Below are 20761 nucleotides of genomic sequence, written 5' to 3'. Positions count from 1 at the left end.
CACTTCCAAATACCTCTCTTCAATTATTTGAATATGTTCTCCACTTCACTCATTTTGATATATATTCTGACTGAACAGAATGTTGTTACTTTCTGTCAGTATGGATGAACTGTGGGGCATGGGAAGAAATGGAAACTAGTTTCCAGGAGATAAAAAGAGAAGTATTTTATATAGGTGGAGACATAAATTCTGCAGTAAAAGTGTGCAATCCTGAAACCAGAAACCCACTCAAATATTGCAGTTCTAACAAGCTATAAAAATCAAGAGAATTGGCAAGGATTTAGTAAGTATACATAGACTAAAACTGCAATGCTGTGAGGGCACTTGAAGGCAAGTGAACTCTACTGGGTTTACTCCTAAGTAAAAAATAATAGGATTTCGTTGCAACTTCTTCATATTCTGGTTACTTAGTATGAGTTCTTGATTTCTCCCCTTTCCATTGTTTGTAACTGAAATTAGAATTAAGGAGGAAGGAGAAAGACATAAAACATTGGTGGGAAATAGGAGAACTGAATACACAAAATATGGCATAAAGTTGGCATTGAAAATTAGACTTGGTAAAGATTGTCCTATCTGCAACTACCAAAAGTTCTTCCAAAGCCCCTTCTGCTTTGAGGTCATGAAAATTGTGTGTATTTCTCCATTTATGTACCTTTGTCGGGAGGGGGGAGGAGCAACCTTCAACTTTTGCCATTTCAATTTTGTTTGCAAAGTCTACCTAGTTTTCTTCTTCACACCAATGCAGATTCCTAGATTGCATACACACCACACATTGAAAGCTCATGACTTCCCCCCAACAAGCCAAGGAATTGTAGCTTACCTCTCACAGAACTACAATTCTCAGCACCCTTTCCAGGAAGTCTGGTGCTTTGGTGGTTACAGTGTCAGACTCGGATGTGGGAAACCAGGGTTTAAGTCCCAACTCAGTCATGAAGCTCACTGGGTGATGTTGGGTCGGTCATTGCCTCTCAGCTTAACCTGCCCCACAGGGCTGTTGTGTGAATTAATTGAGTAGGGGGAGAAACATATGTGCAAACTTGAGCTCCATGGGAGGAAAAGTGGGGTATAAATGTGACAGATAAATAAATAATATTTGCAGCTCTAGAGTTCCCATTTAGTTGAACTATGCAAATACGCTGTGTAAACTTCAAAGCAAGATCATGTACTAGTCTGAAAATTAGAATTGTAAGGGAGCCAGTGTGGTGTAGTGGTTGAGATCAGTGGACTCGTAATCTGGTGAACTGGGTTCGATTCCCTGCTCCTCCACATGCAGCTGCTGGGTGACCTTGGGCCAGTCACACTTCTTTGAAGTCTCTCAGCTCCACTCAACTCACAGAGTGTTTGTTGTGGGGGAGGAAGGGAAAGGAGAATCTTAGCCGCTTTGAGACTCCTTCAGGTAGTGATAAAGCGGGATATCAAATCCAAACTTAAGTAGTGGGACTGACAACAAAATGTTGCTGTGTGGAATGCTCCTCTTCAGGGTTCCAGCCAGCTGTATCCTCTTCCAGGATTAGGGATGGGGTAGAAATTTGATTCAATACACACGTAAAGCCAAAGCTATCATATTGGCAATTTCCCAAAACAGTATGTGAACCAAATCACAGCTATCCTTCAGCACTTAAATTAGTTTTGTAAGTAATACATGTTTACAGAAATGCATATATTAGGGCAAAGTGTGCATAAAAATTAACAAATTACTGAGAATAACATACAACTTTGCAAAAATTAATCAGAAGTGCAAGTAAAAATGTGCTTATTGAGGGAAATTTGCACTAAAATTCTTAAGAATTTTCACGAGGAGCTTTTTTTAAAAAAATAAAATCACAAATGGCTGCAGAAATGTGGAAAGCTGAATTTGAGAGTGCAGCTAATTTGTGTTGCTAGTGAAAGCCTGTGCAAAGACTTCCACTAGTGTAATGGGACTTCCTCCTCTCCTCCCTGCACAGTGCTCCTTGTAATTAGCTCTAATGGGGGGAGGAAGTTGTGAGAATGCCCAGTACAGCAAACAGTGGAAGGGAGGGGAGGTCTTTCCATCTCACAAGCTGACAATTTTGCACTAATGGAGCAAACATCACAGGACTTCCACAGATTGGGAAAGTGAGAAACTGTGAGAACTGCAATTGCCAGTCTCCCCATTTCCATCACCCTCCTACCTAGTTTTCTGTTCTATACCTCCAACAGGCATCCAGCATACCCTTGCCCAATGAGCCATCCTACTCTCGAGTAGGACCCTAGTAGAGACACATGCCCAACTGGCATGTTCTCTCCCTTCTGGTCGATCGTTCAGGAGCTTCAAAAGCTTTCTTCTGCCTGAACATCACAGTGACTGATGCCTTGGAGACATCAGCACACTTAGGGATCCGCAGAGTTTTCGCAGTCCGTGTAACAGAACTCAGTAGCTTAGTATTTGGCTAATCTACTTTTATTTACATATAAAACACTCGGAGCACTCTGACTTAGCTCCTTCCTCTTTCTCATCAGGCAGCAAAGAGAAAGAACAATAGTCCCACTTCATGGAACACAGTCACACAAACATCCTGTCTACGTCACTTCCCACTGGAATGAAAACATACACCATCATGTGATAGACAACAATCTCATGACTGCAATCATGGAGCAGGAATCTTAACAGCTCAGTCTTCATTGAGTTTGGGTTTTTTGAGGTGTGTGTCCACTTTAGGGTTACTAGGTTGTTTTTACTATTTTTGTGCTTCTACAAAGCTTGGGGTGCCTGCTCGTACCTCCCTCTTGGCACCTTGGCATGGATGGCACCTTGGACTCCACAAGGATCCACACTAAGAAGATGAGTGCACTATTAGTATATATAAAAGATTCCAGGCAGTTGTAACAGCCATGAAATTCATGTTTGTGCTAATCAAATATACTATTGATTTTTGTCTAAAGTGAAATCTGAGGCATGTTTAAAAATCCTGTTTAGACAAAATAAAATGTGTAAGACTTTGGAGGGAAGTTAAAGTGGCTGCAATAAGATTAGTAAAATGTCTCAAAGATGTGTGGAGTCATACATCTCTAGCTGTTATTTAAATATCGCTCACAATAAATGAGGACTTAAATGCTCTTCAGTGCATGAGAATTACTTCATGCAATCATCCTAGTTTGTATAAAAATGAAGCCTTACTTGGAATATTTATTCCAACTCCCATTTATAATCTGTAGTTCCTACATGCTTCCCCCTTTTTTCTTTCATAAGTTTCAAACCATCATCTCTAGTCTGCAAGTGAATATATCCATCTCCTGATTTATCAATCCCTCATCCTGAGTGATGATCCATTATCTGACTATTATGCCTGATGCGAAGAACACTTCATCAATAAAAATAAGGCAAGCTTTTTAATTAGACTTTTTATTTTATTTTTTAGCTCTGCCAGGCTTGCTCATACATATGGATTGCACTATTTGTGCATAATAAGAAAGCACAGACAAAAGAAGAGTACATGAGATGCTGTAGAAATAAGTGGGTCAGCCGAGTTACATTCATACGTCAAAGTCTAAAAGATATGAAGCTAATTCATACCAAGTCAGATTGTTGGTCCATCTAGCTCAATGTTGTCTCAATGTTGTTCAGGATACATAAGTACTTTTTAATGTAGTGCATAGATAACTGTGGAACTTGCTCCCATAGGAGGCAGCAATGGTCACCAACTTAGATGGCTTTAAAAGAGCATTAGATAAGTTCGTGGAAGAGAGGGCTATCGATGGCTACTGGCCATGATCCTATGCTCTGCCTCCGCAGCTGGTGGCACAAATGTGTCTGAATACCAGTTGCGCACCAAGACCCCATAACCACACAATTCCCTAGGGAGTGAAATAACCAGACAAGACAACAGCATATAGATTTATGGGTTCAAATAAGCCACAACTTTATTGGTTATACAGTGGTACCTCGAGTTACAAACTCCTCGGGTTACAAACACTTTGGGTTACAGACTCTGCTAACCCGGAAGTAGTACCTCGGGTTAAGAACTTTGCCTCAGGATGAGAACAGAAATCACACACCAGCAGCGTGGCGGCAGCAGGAGACCCCATTAGCTAAAGTGGTACCTGTTGATGGATCTCAACCATAACTCCTGCTACCAGCTGCCAAATCAGCGAATTCCAGGATGATGAACAGGAACAAAACTTGCTGATGAGTAACTTGATTTTAGTTAGCTTTATTATATACGGCAGAGTACAGCTTTGTACAAGTTACTATATACACAGACGAGATTCACACTCTTACTCCAAACTCAACACTCCAACAACAAAACTGCTGTGTCATACTGCTTATAAGGAAGAACTTAGCCCATCACCACCTGTTGCTAGGCTTCCCTATCTCCAAGCAGACTTTCTCACGTATTCTGTTTAACTTGGCTTCTTGTCAACCCACTAATTGTCTACTCCAAAAACTGCACAAACTCAATGTCTCAACAGTACCTCAGGTTAAGAATGGTTTCAGGTTAAGAACAAACCTCTGGAATGAATTAAGTTCATAACCAGAGGTACCACTGTTGATGAAAAAGGCTGGGGAGGAGAGACCAGATAGGCCACAATTTAGTCCCCCTGGGAGCAAGCCCAAGAGGTGCCCATTGGCCAGTTGGGCCTGCCCCAGTCACAGGAGAACCCTCACCCTAAACTTTCCAGTATTGGCCAATCACCAGCAGGCAGGCCATCCGACCCAGCCATTTGCTGGATCACGGGCGCAGCTGTGGCTTGGCCACAACACCATCTACCATTGAAGGTGAGCGGACTTAACAGGAAACCACAGGAGGGAATAGTGCTCTTGTGCTGCTTGATGGTTTCCCACAAACATCTGGTAGGCCACAGGATGCTGAACTAGATGGGCTATTGGCCTGATCCAGCAAACTCTTCCTATGTTCTTGCATACACAGAGGGCTCAGCCACACTTACCTTTGCTCTGCATTTCTAGGCAAAGCTCCTTTTCCCAACACTCCCCCCCCCACTTTCCTTGCAAAAAAACCACTCTGTACCACTAAATGGGAGCAAATGCAATCTTCAGAAATCCTGAATTGCTATTTGCTGTAAAGACTGGCTTTTCCTGGAGAAAGCAGTGTAGGGGACCCCAAAACCACTCAAACATGGAGCTCTAAAATGTGGACCTGTGCCTAGATAGCACAGGACAAAAGTTCAGTGTGAATGAGCCCTGACTTGCAGAGGTATCTAGGGTTGCAAACAGGAGTATTTCCCAGCCCTATCTGGGAATGCCAGGGATTGAATTTTGGACCCTTTGCATGTAAAGCCTGTGCCTTGCCACTAAGCCATGGCCATTCCCATCAGTAGAAGCCATTGCAAAGAAAGTTAACTAGTTAATAACTGAAGGTTTATTGCATTGCAGCAGGAGGAACAGAATGCTGTTTATCAGTAAGTGCCTCCTGTTTGATTGCTCTACAAAGAGTACTAGGTCAGTTTCCAGCTGCAATGTATTATTTCTCTTGCTAGTAAATTCAAATTGCTGGTAGCGAAGGTAGGAAACCATTGATGCTAAAAGTGGGAGTTATCACACTCCTAAGTAATGTTGAAAGCATTGTAGAAAAATGCAACATTTATGTCTTTAAAACAAAGTGGGGCATTAAGCATGAAATGCTAAGAGGGATTTTATCTCACCTAAAATAAAATAAAAATATGAATCTTGCCTACTATATGGAAACAATTTACAGTTTCAATCAAAGCTATGCATGCCGCATGATCACAACATTATGTGCAAAATTTACTGGGATTTTAACAATGAATAAAATGATACGTTGGAAGCCAGAATCCAGAAGAGTCAATAATGAAAGCCAGCTAGCTGCACTGTCTGTTACTTCATCCATAGTGGCATCAATTGCCTTTATTTTTGCAGATTATATGGTGTTTGCTTCTGCTTCTCTTGGTTGTGATTGGTTCAGCACCCCTTTTCATTAGTTAGTTGTCAATATACATCTGACTTAAAAGGGAAACACTTTCTATCTAGGATTTTTAAGATTCTCTCATTAGAAATGAATCAATTTATTATTTGAGCCGTGTTCCATATTTACTTAAGGAATTTGAAGAATGGTCTACACTGTATTAAGGAGTTGAGTCTTAATAAATGACAAAGGATAGGCTTCAAAGTCATGTATAAGTTGCAAAAATCATGACTCCAGAATATTACCCAATCCCTTCAGAAGACTCATAGGATGTAAACTCTTGATTCATGCAGGTGGGAAATTCACATATGTTCCACTGCTGAGTTTCTGGGTCCTTGACAGTGAAAAATAATTGATTTCCTAGTTCTGAGTACTTCATTTTGGAGAAACCGATTGTGACAACTGAGAAGCTGTGGTGGCAACTCACCAAAATATGTATATTCTGAGAGCCAACAAAGTGTACTAGATGACAGGCTGCACTGTGACCACCTTGGTTTGATTTTTCAATTATTGATTTATTACATTTAATTTCCCACCTTTCCTCCAATAAGATAAAGGCAGCACATGGTTCACCCCCTCCTCATTTTAGCCTCATAACAACCCTGTGAGGTAGGGTGGGCTAAAAGAAAATGACTGGTCAAAGATAATCCAGTGAATTTCATGGCAATGTTAGGATTTGAAGCTGGGTCTTTCAAGTCTTAGCCCAACATTCTAACTGCTACCCAGCTCTCTGCTTTGCTATGAATTCCTGAGGAGTACTGAAGCAGGTGTCTCTGTCTCTGACTGATCCCCTCCTTGAAATATAATACAGCCCACTTTCTAGCATTTTTGTAAAGATTACTGAGATAATGATTGTATTTTATGAATTTACAAGAACCTGGGATTCTCTTCTATTGCCCAAACAATGGAGTATTGAGGATAGCTTTTTCAGCATCCAGGTGGTGAGCATTACAGCTGTGCTATGTCTTTGTAACGTATGTGTTTGGAAGAAAGAGTCGTAGCTTTGATGCTTGTGATTCCCCCCCCCCCAGTCCCCACAGACTGATGCTCTGTAAAGACACATACACCAGATATCCGCTCTAACGTTTTGTTGTGAGGTCCATTCTAAGCTGAATATTTACATTCTAAGCTGAATATTTCATAACTCATTCCCCTCAGGAATATGCCACTTTCTTTGAGATTAAGGATGTGCAGCACTTACTTCCTTGTGCTGGTGCTTAGGTAATCATAAATTTTAACAATCCCAGCATGTTTCTTTTCCCTAGAATAAACCTTTAAGTGAAATCATTTTGACTATTCACTGGTATTATTTTAAGTCCTTTCTTCTTATGCTTGAGTATGCTATTTGTGCAACATACGTATGTAAAGTCATGTAAGACAAATGCATGAACATGGGTCAAAAAAACACTTTATGTGGGGATGCCCTATCTGCAACTAGTGTAGAATGCAGTGGCCAGATTGCTTACAGAAGCAGGGTAGTGGCAACATGTTACTTCTTTGTTGAGAGAATTGAACTCCTTGCTGATTTGAGGTAGACCATTTTTCAGATTCTTGTGTTAATCCACAAAGCCCAAAGCAACTTGGGCCCAAAGTATTTCAATGACTTTTTGATTTCTTATGCTTCACCTCACCCACTGAGATGGGGCACTTCTGGTCCCCTCATTTCCCTCAAGTTCAGTCACCTTTCACCAGGAACTGAACCTTGAGTGTAGCAGGCCATGCGCTGTGGAACTCCTTGCCAATAGAAGTCAGCTAGCAGTCACCCCTGCTTTCTTTGCAGAACTGTACTTTTGAAACAGTCCTCTGGAACTTTTTCTTTTTGCTATCCAGTTTTATTGAGAAGGTATTGATGTTCTTGTCGTACTATTAGGGGCTGCACATCATCTCACACCGCTTGCTAACCTTCCCTCCCTCCCCCATCACATTCTCCCCACCCCCACCCCTTTTCAACTCCCACTCCCCTCATACGAACCCCTTAGAACAGGGGTCGGAGGCAGCAGAAGCAGCAAATCCCTAAGCTGGCCAGGGAGGCAGAATTTGACCACTAGTTGTTCTAACTGGTCTGAGGTTCTGGATCCTGAGGCATGGGCCCCCAAGCTGGCCGGCAGAGGAGCCAGTAGAGCTTGGGGTTTGGTGCAGCCTATTTTGGTTATCCCATGGTTTGTCTGGGCTGCCTATCCACTGCCCCTTAACACACTGTTGTTCACAGCACCACTTGTCTGTGGCTAAGAGAACTGCAGTGTGATGACATAGTTACATTTTTATTATAGATATAGAGGGATGTATTATGCTTTCATGTTGTACAGCACTTTGTTAAATTTTCTATGAAAATGTGATTTATAAATATTTAAATAAATAAAATCAAAACAAGTATTTATTAGATGCTGGGAGTGTACCAGTTTAGCAAATGAAGTTGAAAGTATTTATTTAAAAACACACACACAAAACCCCCAAAAGAGGTGGGCTCATATTTTGTTAGCAAGGGACCAGCACCAGCAGAAGGAGACATTTCCAAAATGTTCAAAGGAGAAGACTTACTAGGCAGGGAAGACTCTGAAGGCTTGTCAGTGTGCAGAGCATCATCTTGGAGGGGGTGAGGACAATGCTGAATAAGTTGTAATAGTAAAAGCTGCTGTATTCCTTGAAACATATGCTGTGGTTATAAATGTTAGAACTGCAAGTGAATTCAAATTCTACAAGTAAGATAAAGCATGCCACTTTTGAGCATCTGACATCTTTGTAAATTCTGGAACTAGCTTCTGGCATAAATTGTTGTGAAAGCCCATGCAAAGGGCTCATTTTGTAAGAATCACAGTAAGGGAAAGCTACTGTCGATTCACTGCCTTGAAACAACCCCATTTCTCCTGCTTGAAGTGTCCTGGTTTTGCCAGGTTACTCATAGATGTGTGTGCAAAGGTCCAGCATTTATAATCTATTTATGGATTAGTGGTCTTCAGAGAGAAGGATTACCTTTTGGAAGATTGCTCGGCACAACTCAGGAGATCTATCCCTAGAAAAAAACACCCCGGTTACTCTGTTTTACATTTTAATTTAAAATATGCAGTGAATTAATGTTATTGTGAGAGCCTGAAGCTTTCCATTCCTTGACTCTCCTAACCTTAATGTAGCATTAACACATTTTAAAATGTATTTAGCCATATTTATAAGAGCTGGAAGATGCTTGTGAAGTCTGAGATTTTGCTAACCTGCAGGATTTCCCCACTAATTATATACTCAAGTTTCCCTCCAAGGGAGATTCAGTGAATATCTGTGGGTTTATGCTTGAGTGAAATTCATGGCTGTATATACTAACTAGGACAGTAGGCATGCAGTAGAATAGGAAATGAGCAAAGCATTTTTATTTTTTTGTCACTAGCTTCATTTGCATTGTGGGTTCAAAAGTATATGGAAATCTGTGGCTCAGTGATGAGGATGTTTTTAGACCAAATTATCCAATATTCTCACTGATTATCTTATAGGAGCAATAGAAATTTCATGGTTTAAGTCAATCATTAAGAAAAAAAAAAAACCCACACAACATGACTAACATTCTAAAATGCACACTCTCTACAAAATAAAATTGAATTATTTGGTTCTTGATGCATATTTGGGCCTCATATACTGTGGAGAAGACCTGTACAACTTGTGGCATACACTAATTAAGTCTGAAAGAGTTTCTCTCTTTGCCATCTTAAAACAAAGGCTTAGCACTGGGCTTGTCCTGAGAAAGAGTTTTGCCCAACTCAGAATCTTGCATATGAACTATGAAGACTGGTTGGAGGCCTAATATAAACATTATTTTACTGTGAATTCTGTCCTCTTCTTTACCCGTCCTTACTTATGCAGTGAGGCAGCTGTCTGTAGACGCTTCAGCAGATGTGCTTCTGAAGAGGTTGTGAGTGCTGGAACAGGACTTGCAGAAAGCTCCATCCACTTGGAAAGGCATGCCACGCTATTTGGCATAGTATACTCATCCTGGTTGCACAAAGTGGTGTCCAGCCTTCCAGACATAGCATTGTGGATACAGTGTTTTGAATTGAAACCACTTGCTAAAATGGAGCCTTTTCCCTCCATTCTAACAAGCCACTCCAACAAAAAACTGCTCTGTGCTGATGGAGTAAGCCTCTTTGAAGGCACACTCCTATCTCCAATTTGCTGATTGGCACTGGGACTGCACCTTCAAAGAATGCTGCTGTAGGTTCTCTTCAGTTGAACTTCGGCAGATGTCAATCACCCGATGTCATTATGACTGCCAAAGTTAACCTGTCGAAGTTAACCTGTGGAGGGTGGGAGAGGGAGGGATCCAGCCCACTGGCTAGATCCAATGCCTTACCCATGATACAACCTTCTGAAATAATTGCAAGCATCCAGGTTTGTACCAAGGGTGTGGGGAGTGTAGATACAGCCCATCACTGGCTTTCATAAGCTACCACAAGAACTGTTGAAAGCTCATGTGAACAGCATAAAATATAAATGCAGCCTCTTTATGCTCTTATTCACAAATGTGTCATCAACAGCATCATCTCTTCTAGGGGTAGCTCATTAATGGTGGCCAGACAGCTTTGCAAGGGAAAGAAAGAAAGAGACTGAAAGTGGGAGGGAAACCCTGATAGGCTAAAGGTGCACTACTTTTATATTTGATGCCTGCTATACTTTCTCTTGTTCTGTAGATAATTGTGAGGAGCCACTGGTATTCTCGTTACCTGCGACATCCTTTGACAGCTCCTCTGAGCTCTCCAGCAGTCACAGCCCCATCTTTGCAAAGCTCATCAGACGGGATGGTAAGATCACTGACAGTCGTAATATTGCTGTGATGCATAATTCATTGGAGCTGCTCTGTGTAGAGCCTTCAGTCAGCCTGCGCAGAAGCCTCCCTTAATATCCCACAGGTAGCACGACTTCAAGGCAACTTAGGAAATTATAGTGGGAAGTGGCAGACGCTCATGCATGGAAGTGATCTGAACTCCTTTGCACTTCTTTGGAGGAAACCATAGCATTTAGCAATTATAGGAGAAGTCTGCTCCCTTTTAGCATTCAGTTGCATACAAGTGGAAGAAAATGATAATCTGGGATTCCTAGACCCTGGCCTAACATTCCCTCTGTGGGTTTCCTTCCCACACTGCCCCAGGTCAGCAACCCAGGCACTTCCCTCCTGGGAGCTTAGCTAATGCTAGCAAGGAAGAGCCAAGTCTCAAACTTGTCCCACATGATTTAAGACCTGACATTGGTGAAGGAGTGTTAGAGACAGACTAATATGAGAAAGAGATGTACTGCATCAGCTCTGATGCGACCGAAGCAACCTTAAAGATTCAGTCCACATTTCTAGGTGGCTGTGTAAAAGAACCTCCTCAAAGCCATAGGGGTATTCCTGTTCATTTTTATTTTGAACTCCAAAGTCATTCCTTTATTTGCCCTTTGCATGGTGGAACTAAGCACCTTTGGCTTCTATATAACATTGCCATTAAATGCATGCTAAATATTAAAAATAAGAGCTGATTTTCAGGGCTTCAACATACTGCCAAAGATTGCTGCAGGTTGGCTGCAGACTATCTAGAGGCATTATGCCTGGATGAACACAGAGGAACTATTTGATGGAGCCTGGATATTGGAGTGACAACCTAAGCTCTAGGGAAATGAATTGAGTTGTGGTTCTGTGCTTATTTGATGGGAAAAGGGCCATCTTCTCTCAGCCAGTATCAGCTGAGAGTAATCCAACATTGGATTGCTCCAAGTCTGATTTCATGCTCTGCATTCACGTACCAGCTGGCAAACATGTCAAAATAGTGATCCAGAGTATGGAGTGGCCCCCCACCCCTGCTCACGCAGTTGCCATCCATGTTTTCTCTGTGCTTAGTGAGTTTGCAAAGCCCATGTTGTGACAAACTACAGCTAATTTTCTGGAACCTTAAGTTGTTTTTATTGATGCCCTAAATTATTTGGTATTTGACTTCACTGGGCCCATTAAGTAGATGCTCCCGGTAAGAGGCACACAATTTCCAGACATCACAAAATTGTTCCAAAGCTGTTGCATATTTAGCTGGAGACAGCAGGCTGTCTTTTTCTTGTACTGGAAAGAGTCTGAGTTGATTCTGAACTGTAGCTGCAATCAGCAAATTGAAAGGTGCTGTAACAAACTGAGGCAACACTGCTATCTACAGGACTGCCTTACCCATATATACCTCCTAGGCAACTGCGCTTCTCAGATGGAACACTGCTGAAGGTATCACAGGCCCCAGAGGCGTGCTTAGTTTGTACTAGAAACCGGGTTTTCAGTTTTGCAGCTCCAGGCCTCTGGAATCAATTACTAACCCAAATTAAACATGCACATGGCATCATTGCATTTAGGTGTCCACTGAAGATATGTTTTGCTTAACATTTTCCCTGAGATGTGACCCAATCATTAACAATACATCTGAATATGTTTTTGTGGGTGTGGGTTTTTTAAAATAACTTGTACTTATTGTATATTATTTCATGTTTATCTTGATATATAGATGGCTTCAGACAGTGATTTTTAAACTTTTTGATAACAATAACTACAAAGAAGTCAAGTCTAGTAGTACTAACAGATAAAGTTTCCCATGACTGGCATTTTCCATGTAGCTTTGATCTGCAATGGTCACATGATCAAGGTTCTCACTCTGTTCCTGCTTAGCTCAGATCAAAGTGGCTGGGAAGGCTCTTGATTATATTGTATGTTTCTATGCTATTTTATGTGGGACGCGGGTGGCGCTGTGGGTTAAACCACAGAGCCTAGGACTTGCTGATCAGAAGGTTGGCGGTTCGAATCCCCGCGACGGGGTGAGCTCCCGTTGCTCGGTCCCTGCTCCTGCCAACCTAGCAGTTCGAAAGCACGTCAAAGTGCAAATAGATAAATAGGTACTGCTCCGGCGGGAAGGTAAACGGCGTTTCCGTGCTTCTCTGGTTCGCCAGAAGTGGCTTAGTCATGCTGGCCACATGACCCGGAAGCTGTACGCCGGCTCCCTCGGCCAATAAAGTGAGATGAGTGCAGCAACTCCAGAGTCTGTCATGACTGGACCTAATGGTCAGGGGTCCCTTTACCTTTTTATGCTATTTTATAGTGTTGGGTATGAAACACAATGACCTGCATTCATATGCATGCTTCATCATCAGTTCTTTTGGGTGTCTTCCATATTCAGAGGCTGCATGCCACCAAGTACTAGGAGTGGGCATCGCCTCTGTGTGGGGTCCCCAGTCCGATTAGGTCCCACACTCTTTCTATGTTTCTTATATAATATCTCTATGGTTCTTTAGATCCATAGGCTTTGCAAGAAGCAAGGCTGTTGAAAACATTACTTGTGGAACTCTGGATTGTTTTTTTTGTTTTTTGTTTTTTGTTGTTGTTAATGTACAGCAGTGGAGGATTTTTTAAAAAAAGTGTTAAAAGCCTCATTTAAGGTACTGTACTATAAAAATACCCACCTATGTTCCTCCGCTTTAACTACACAAAACATGGAGCTCTTCAGAACATCACAGGCAGCATTCAAGACAGCACCACATTATTAGGCCTTTACAGGTCTCTGATAGGTTTATCAGAGGATGCAAAAAAAAATATCTGGGGTGGGGTGAGGCTGCTGGGAAGTTGCAAATATTTTATTTTTAAAAATGCAAGAAAGAAAACATACCACTTGACCATCTCTGGAAGGGCATTCCACAACAGTGTCCCTAGTAATTCACAATAGTGTTATGGAACAGCTGGGTGATCACTGGAAGACAATCTAATGAAGACTGCAGATATTAAGGAGGCTGAAGGGCTCTGAGACCTCTGGTGCCACCTCAGTTCTCACACTAACTGTCAGATGTTAAACCAATGGATTCATGACGGAGCTTGCATCATGGGAATAAGGTTGCCTTGCTAAAGTCAGCCAGCGGTGGATTCCTATGCCAGCAGTTGAAAGCTTGGAGGACAGAAGACTCACACTGCCCTCCTATCACCCTTGTCTGTAACTGTTGGCACAGACCAGTTCTATCACTGACTCACCTCCATGGTTGTAGGCAAAGTTGCATAACATAGTGCAATGATTTGGAGCAAAAATGGTCAAGTTCCAAGCGGAAGATTTCATTCTGACTTGGTCAGCTTTCTAGAGACATATCCTGATCAGCACTACAAACATGAATTATAATGTCAAATTTCTGGATACCTATAGCCATTTAGCAGCAGCCCAGAGAAAAACAGGAAAGTATTTAAGTAGGCTGGTGTGTGTGTGTGTGTGTGTGTGTGTGTGTGTGTGTGTGTATGGGGGGGGGGTTGATATTCATAAAGATAAATCAAGTCTGACCTACTTCTGGATTAGCAGAAAGTTTATTAGCCAAATTTGCACTGCCCCACACAATACAATATCAGCTTTTGAATAAATAATGAATTGTTGCATTTTAAGAAGTTTACAGACCTGAGTTGTTCAAGGAAAGAATAATTAATACTCAGGGGAGTCTGCCTAAACAAGCCTCATTATGCTTCTGCAAGGGGTTTTCTTGTGCAGGTGGGCCTTTAATTTTTATTTTAAAAATGGCATCCTTCCATGCTTATGAGGTGCAACAGGGGAGCTTCTGTGCAAGAAAACAAAAAGAAATAACAAAGTAAGAGAACAACTTAGAAGCCCAGTTCTATCTGCAGTTTCTCAGTAAATACCTTTGAATCATCGTCTTAATTTGCAGGTGTCAAATTTGGCTCAGTGCTACTGTGTTTTATTTGACTTTTGAAGATTGGCATTTTTAAAAGTTTCATTTTTTAAATAAATAAATTAAAAAGCATTCATAACTGTTATTCAGAATGGGGAACTGTTGCTGTGACTTTAAAATTAAAAATTATATGTAAGACGCAAACATTGAATGAAAAAGGAAATGTTTGGCTCAGATTTACTAAATATAATAGATTCAAATGAGAATAATCAGAAAATTAGGCAAGTTAACACCACTAATTTTCCAAACTTAATCATGCTTTTCTCCTCACACGCAATATTTTCATCTTCAATCTTCAGAAGACCCCTACCTTCTCCTAGCACCCTAAATAGATGTTGTAATCCTGAGGCAGGTTACCCTTGGCATTTGTGGCCCAAGGCCTAATTTGCTTCAACCAAATTTTCTCTGGCGGTTCTGTCCCTTCAGTCTGACTCTTCCTGGCAAGCCTCATCCCTTTTGGTGGGTGAATATTAGCCACTACACTACACTTCAGTGGAGCCTGGAGGAAGTTAGGGCAGAGGAAGGCCGGGCCATTTAAACAGCCTGGTGTGACAGCTGTGAGAGAGAAGGCATATATCTCAGGAAGATGGTTGTGCAGGAATAAGGGAATCACTAAATGGACCATGGAACTCCATGGAGCAAGGGAAGAAGCCAGGGATGCAGAAAGGAATTCACTGTAACCCCTGTGAAGACCAGGGAGATCCTTGAGCCCAAATAGATGGCTGAGAGCAGAGCCTAGGAGACATGGGATGGGAGCATTAGGAACAGTGCATGGTGATCTTGAGGTTTCTTCTGCCTTAGCGTAGCCGCCAAGTGAAGACTGAAGGAGTGAGCCCTAGTGTAAGCCTTCAGCAAGTCTTGCCAAGCCAAGACTCATGGCATGAGACTTAGTGAAGGTTTATTATATTTCAACCCAAGCTTGGTGAAGCTGCATGAGACTTGGAGCAATTTAGCGGCAGCAGCTGATGTTAAGTAGAGGCTGCCAGCAAGGTGGCCCCTGTCTTAGTTGGCAAAAAGGATTGAGTCAACCTTGTATCCATCTCTGCTATAGTCTAATCTAATTCTTACTTGATTGTTTATTATTTATTTATTTATTTATTTATTTATTTATTTTTGTGGTGGGGAGAAGTGTACATATTAATTTCAGAGTTGATTTCAATCTGCTCTTCTATTATTTGGCGTTTGGATTAGGATAGGAGATGGAAGTAAGACTGCCAATATCATAAAGCTTTTGTAAAAAGATCTATGATGGGGGTTACATTTGGAGCAATGTGTGCTCAGTGATCCATGTTGGAAACGGCGTCCTGTGTTGTGGTCCTATGCCAGATACCATAGGGAAAGTGGCAAGGTTGCCGGCTGAGAAACTGGCTCCAACAAAGGCTGGGAGCAGACTGAAGCCTTTTATGCCTCTTTTATGCACACCTTCTCTAGGCTTCAGCCAGTTGAGAGGACTTTGGAGCCTTAAAGGGCAAATCCTCTGGCCTGAAGATAGCCTTTCTCCAATAGCCTTCCCCAGACTGCTGATATGAAAATGGGAGGCATTTCTTTGGGTGCAAAGCAGAAATCCTCATGTTCACCTTGAATTTTGCTTTGGGTAGAATTTGGCAGAATTTGTACTTGAGTCAAAAGAGATGTGTTCCACTGCAGTCAGCACAATGGTTTCCAGAATTATCACTGCTACATTTGTCAGAGGTGAGAGCATTGCAATAGAAGTTTATCATGTCTATAGAGGAAGAGTGGGTGCTAATTCAACAGAACCTTTAAATAAAGGGGAATTCATTCATGCATATTCGTGAATTAAAGCAAACATTGTTCTAGTTCCCGTTTCTCAAATGCAACTGAGACACATGCATTCCCACATGCCCCAGCTAGTTCAGTCACACTCAGTTCTTCTTAAATTGTCATACAACAAATTTTATTCATTTTTGTGTGTGATCTGTACCTTTGTCTTACATAGTTTGTTCTTGTTTAAGCTGAAAAAAGTTGAAAAATGTCTCTTTCTCTTGGCCTATCTTGTACTACATGTTGTTGCCTTGGAAAATATAAGGTCACACGTAATATTGCATATTTGGCTCACAGCTCAAATAAAAGACCATTTCCTTTCCATCACCTATCCCAGCCTGTAGTGAAAAAGAAGCACACTTGTTGAGTGGAATTTAATTCTTCTTTGTGACGATACACATCTTTCCCAGCAATGTCAGTGGATTATGGGCAAATGGAAGGGTGGAAGGACAAGACCCCGATGACTTTATTTTGTAAACTGTTGAATTAGAAAGAAACACCATTCACTACCCTATTCTTTCAATTTTATCATGATTGCTGGGACAGTGTGGATATTTCTGACAGCAGTGGTGGGAAATCTAAACAGATGCAATAAAACCACATATTCGGCTGAGCTGCTATTAATAACAGAGTAATATCATTGAAAGATATCTGCAGTGCACTTTAGTCCTATGCCTGGGTTTTTAACCTGTTCCTATTTCATCTCTGTGCTACTGCAGATGCTGTAGCAATAAACTTTCATTTTCCTGGCCCTCAACGACTAGCATATGCTCCCTGGAGTATAGATGTCACAAGAGGATGGTAGAACAGATGGCAGGAAAGAAATCACCACATTCTAAACATGCCAAAATATGCACATACATTATTATTATTATTTCAAATGAAGAAGAAGAAAGAAAACATGAGAATGAAATAGTGAGGAGAGGTGAAGAGGAGGCTTTATTACAGATACAAACCTGTCTTCAGCTTTCTTTGCATTAATTGTGTAAAATACATGTATTGTGTTCAGCAAAATGAGAAATATCTACTTTGGCACCTTATACAACACCTCACACCCATGCTGCTTCTGCAGAGCTGAGAATTTCTTGTAGGAGATCTGGATGGATCAAAAATGCATCTTACAACAAACCTGCACTCCCGCCTCCATACCCAATTAATTCTGTCAAACAAAAGCTTTGTGAATTTGTGTTTGTGCCAGCTTATTGTCAACACCTGCCCAAAGTAGCTTAGAGCAAGTAAAAGCTTTGAAATAATTGACAATGCACTCATACACATGCTTGCTTAGAAGTAAAACCCACTAAGTGCAATATGGCTTACTAGAAAGCCTCTCCTCATCCAAGAGGGGAGGTGTTGTGGGCAGGACACGATTTCTGCATCACGCAGGGGGCGTTACGCCCCCTGCCCCACTCACCTGGCTGGCGCACCACGCCCACAGGTAAGCACCCAACCAGGCGGCTTGGAGGGGGCGTGGTTTGCAGTTTAACTTACTGCTGTGCCAGCCATTCCGCCTCATTTTCCGCCTTCTCGTCGCGAGTCACCCACCCTCCACTCCCTTAGAGCTTAGGGCTTAGTTTTTCTCTTGACCTTGCTATGGACCTTAGGTTGGTCACCCAGGTTGCCCAGGGGGCCTGGTAGGAATTTTTCCAATTGGCATTAGGCCTTTTGGTTGTTTCGCCTACCTCGTAGCAATCGTCACAACTTTATTGGTATTGGCGGTTAGGTTAGGCATTGGAATGTGTCGATGGTGTGTGGAAGGGCTAGGTGTGGCCACCGCCTACCCCTTCAAATTTGGGTATTCCATTAAAGGAATCTGGCGGTCATGGATCCTGTCTGATGCCTGTGTGGCGGGGGGCCACGGCACGACCCTCGGTGACATCAGGGGAGAGCTTATAGTTGTATTAGCATCAACAGGCTCCACCTTCTGGTGAATAAACCCCCTTTGGGCTCACCCCTCTCTGATTGGGTGGAGTCAATCTGTCGTGGTCCAATGCCTAAGCCAATACCTTCTCACTTGCTGTAATCAATAAAGTTGTGGTCTTTTCTTGCCCATTAACCTTATAGTGTCTGTGTGTCTTCATTCCACAAAGCGGGGATCAGGTCCTCAAACCACAAAGTGTATTTGGGATTGCAGCCTGAGACAATGAAACAATACTGCTCAAAAATAGCAAACAATGCTGCTTCAGTAGTCTTCCATTACATATGGATAGTATATGATGAAATTTTAGAATATTATGTTCTCAATGTGTGGTCATATTCCCCCTCCCCCTTAGAATGTAGATGACAGAAAGTAGTCTGATTTCAAAAGAGAGTAAGGAAATCACCATGTGACTGACATCTGTCATGGCCAAGTGGGAGTGTCAAGGACGCACTGACAAAAATGTCTGCACTGAGGTGCCAGTAGCTAAAGTTGCATCCTCACTTGCCATGGATGAAACAAGCTCATAGTCTTTGCTTGGGATTTGGTCAGGTGAAAATGATGTCGTTCTGCCAGACCTGTAATATTTGCTTTAAAGATGAAGCCTTGTGCTGTGTGTGGCTAGCTGGGAGCAGAAGGATGGAGAGTTTAGAGCATGGGTAGGCAAACTAAGGCTCATGGACCGGATTCGGCCCAATCGCCTTCTCAATCTGGCCCGTGGACGGTCTGGGAATCAGCAGTGGCGTAGCGTGGGGGGTGCCAGGGGTGCCGGCCGCACCGGGCGCAACATCTGGGGGGGGGCGCGAGTCCAGAGGGCCCAGCCGCGTCGTGCCCTCGGCCCGCCCCTATTGTCAGAGCGGCCAGCCAGCCTCCGCCTGCTCCTACCTTGCCCACCCGAGGACTGCGGCAGCGCCCGCCCCCGTGGCCACCTACCCTGCCCCGCCTCGCCCATTGGCTCGCCTCCCTCGGCCCCGCCTCTCTCCGATGGCCGCGGGGGGTGTCCTGCTCGGCGCCGGCGCCTTTTTTCAGGAGGTAGGGAGGCTGGACGGGGAGGTGGGGTCGGAAGCGGGCAGAGAAGGAGGGGAGCTCGTAGCCAAAAGGGCTGCGCCGGCCGGCAAAGGGCCGGGGAAAGTTTGGAGAAGAGAAACGCACCGTCATGATTTCCCGGTGGAAGTGGCAGGATTAGGGATGGCGAAGCGTAATTACGCACGGATTTCGCTGGGTGAGAGCTTCGGGGATCGATCGGCGGAAATGGGAATCAATTGGAATATGAGAAAGAGAGAGAGAGAGGGACCATCATTCATAGGCATAGATTTGTAGGGTTAGGTGGCGCAAATCCACGTGTTAGGGGGCGCAAATTACTTGCCTTGCCCCGGGTGCTGACAACCCACGCTACGCCACTGGGAATCAGTGTGTTTTTACATGAGTAGAATGTGTCCATTTATTTAAAGTGCATCTCTGGGTTATTTGTGGGGCATAGGAATTCATTCATTTTCTTTTTTCAAAATATAGTCTGGCCCCCACAATGTCTGAGGGATGGTGGACAGGCCCCCTGCTGAAAAAGGTTGCTCATCCCTGGCTTAGAGTGTTGCTGTGTTTTAGCAGAGAAGCAGCTCCAATCATATACTCACTGGGCAACCCCCATCTCCCTCTCTTCCTTCATCCTGTGCACTTACATTGGATTTGCTCAGATTAGCAATAGCCCTTGAATTACAGGAGCCTCATTTTCTGGCCTGTGACCATGGCTGGATCTAGACACGTAAAGAAGCATTTCAGTTTAAAGCATTGCAAATTTAAACAGGGAAAACAGGTAGAGAAAAACAGGACTCCACATCGCCATCAGGTGGCACAATGTTATATCGTACATTCAACACATATACAGTGGTACCTCGGGTTACAAACACTTCAGGTTCCAGCGCTTCAGGTCACAGACGGTTCAGGTTACAGACTCCGCTAACCCAGAAATAGTACCTCGGGTTAAGAACTTTGCTTGAGGATGAGAACAGAAATCATGCTCCAGTGGGGCAGCAGCAGGAGGAGGCCCCATTAACTAAAGTGGTGCTCCAGGTTAAGAACATTTTCAGGTCAAGAACGGACCTCCGGAACGAATTAAGTACTTAACCCGAGGTACCACTGTAAATCACTTTTTCTTTACCATGCTAGGTAAGGAGGGACAGATGAGATTTCTTTTCTTCCTTCTTTTCTATAGCCAACTCTGGCTCTATATCAGCCTAGTAAGCCTCGCTCAAAAGGAAGAAAGAAGTGGCTTTGGGGAGAGCTGAAAGGGCTGGGAAATTGAGTGATATTCTTTGCCTTGAATTTTAATCTGAGCTGGAGAAGATGCCAGGATCCTTGTATTGCCTGCCTCTCCTCTGAGAGGTGCCAGTTCCATAAGCATCTCTGTGCACAGTCAGTGTATTCCCCTGGGAGAGTACTAGCAGTAAACCTCATCCTAGGCTAG

At 42.9% G+C, this 20761-nt stretch overlaps 1 protein-coding gene across 4 annotated transcripts in view; it reads left to right on the top strand.

The window, feature by feature from the left end:
* Positions 1-20761, top strand: part of CNTNAP5 (contactin associated protein family member 5) — a 312663-nt gene that overhangs the window by 61691 nt on the left and 230211 nt on the right. For 3 of the 4 annotated variants that reach the window (XM_053402908.1, XM_053402895.1, XM_053402901.1), the window contains exon 2: positions 10574-10684. The exons of the other annotated variant lie outside the window; for it this stretch is intronic. In XM_053402908.1, the coding sequence (XP_053258883.1) occupies positions 10574-10684 (111 nt within the window). The remainder of the gene's footprint in view (positions 1-10573; positions 10685-20761) is intronic. 4 annotated transcript variants of the gene reach the window in all.

This window comes from Podarcis raffonei, chromosome 1, assembly GCF_027172205.1.
Source record: "Podarcis raffonei isolate rPodRaf1 chromosome 1, rPodRaf1.pri, whole genome shotgun sequence".
Lineage (NCBI taxonomy): Eukaryota > Metazoa > Chordata > Lepidosauria > Squamata > Lacertidae > Podarcis > Podarcis raffonei.
This window is presented reverse-complemented; position numbering and strand designations above follow the sequence as displayed.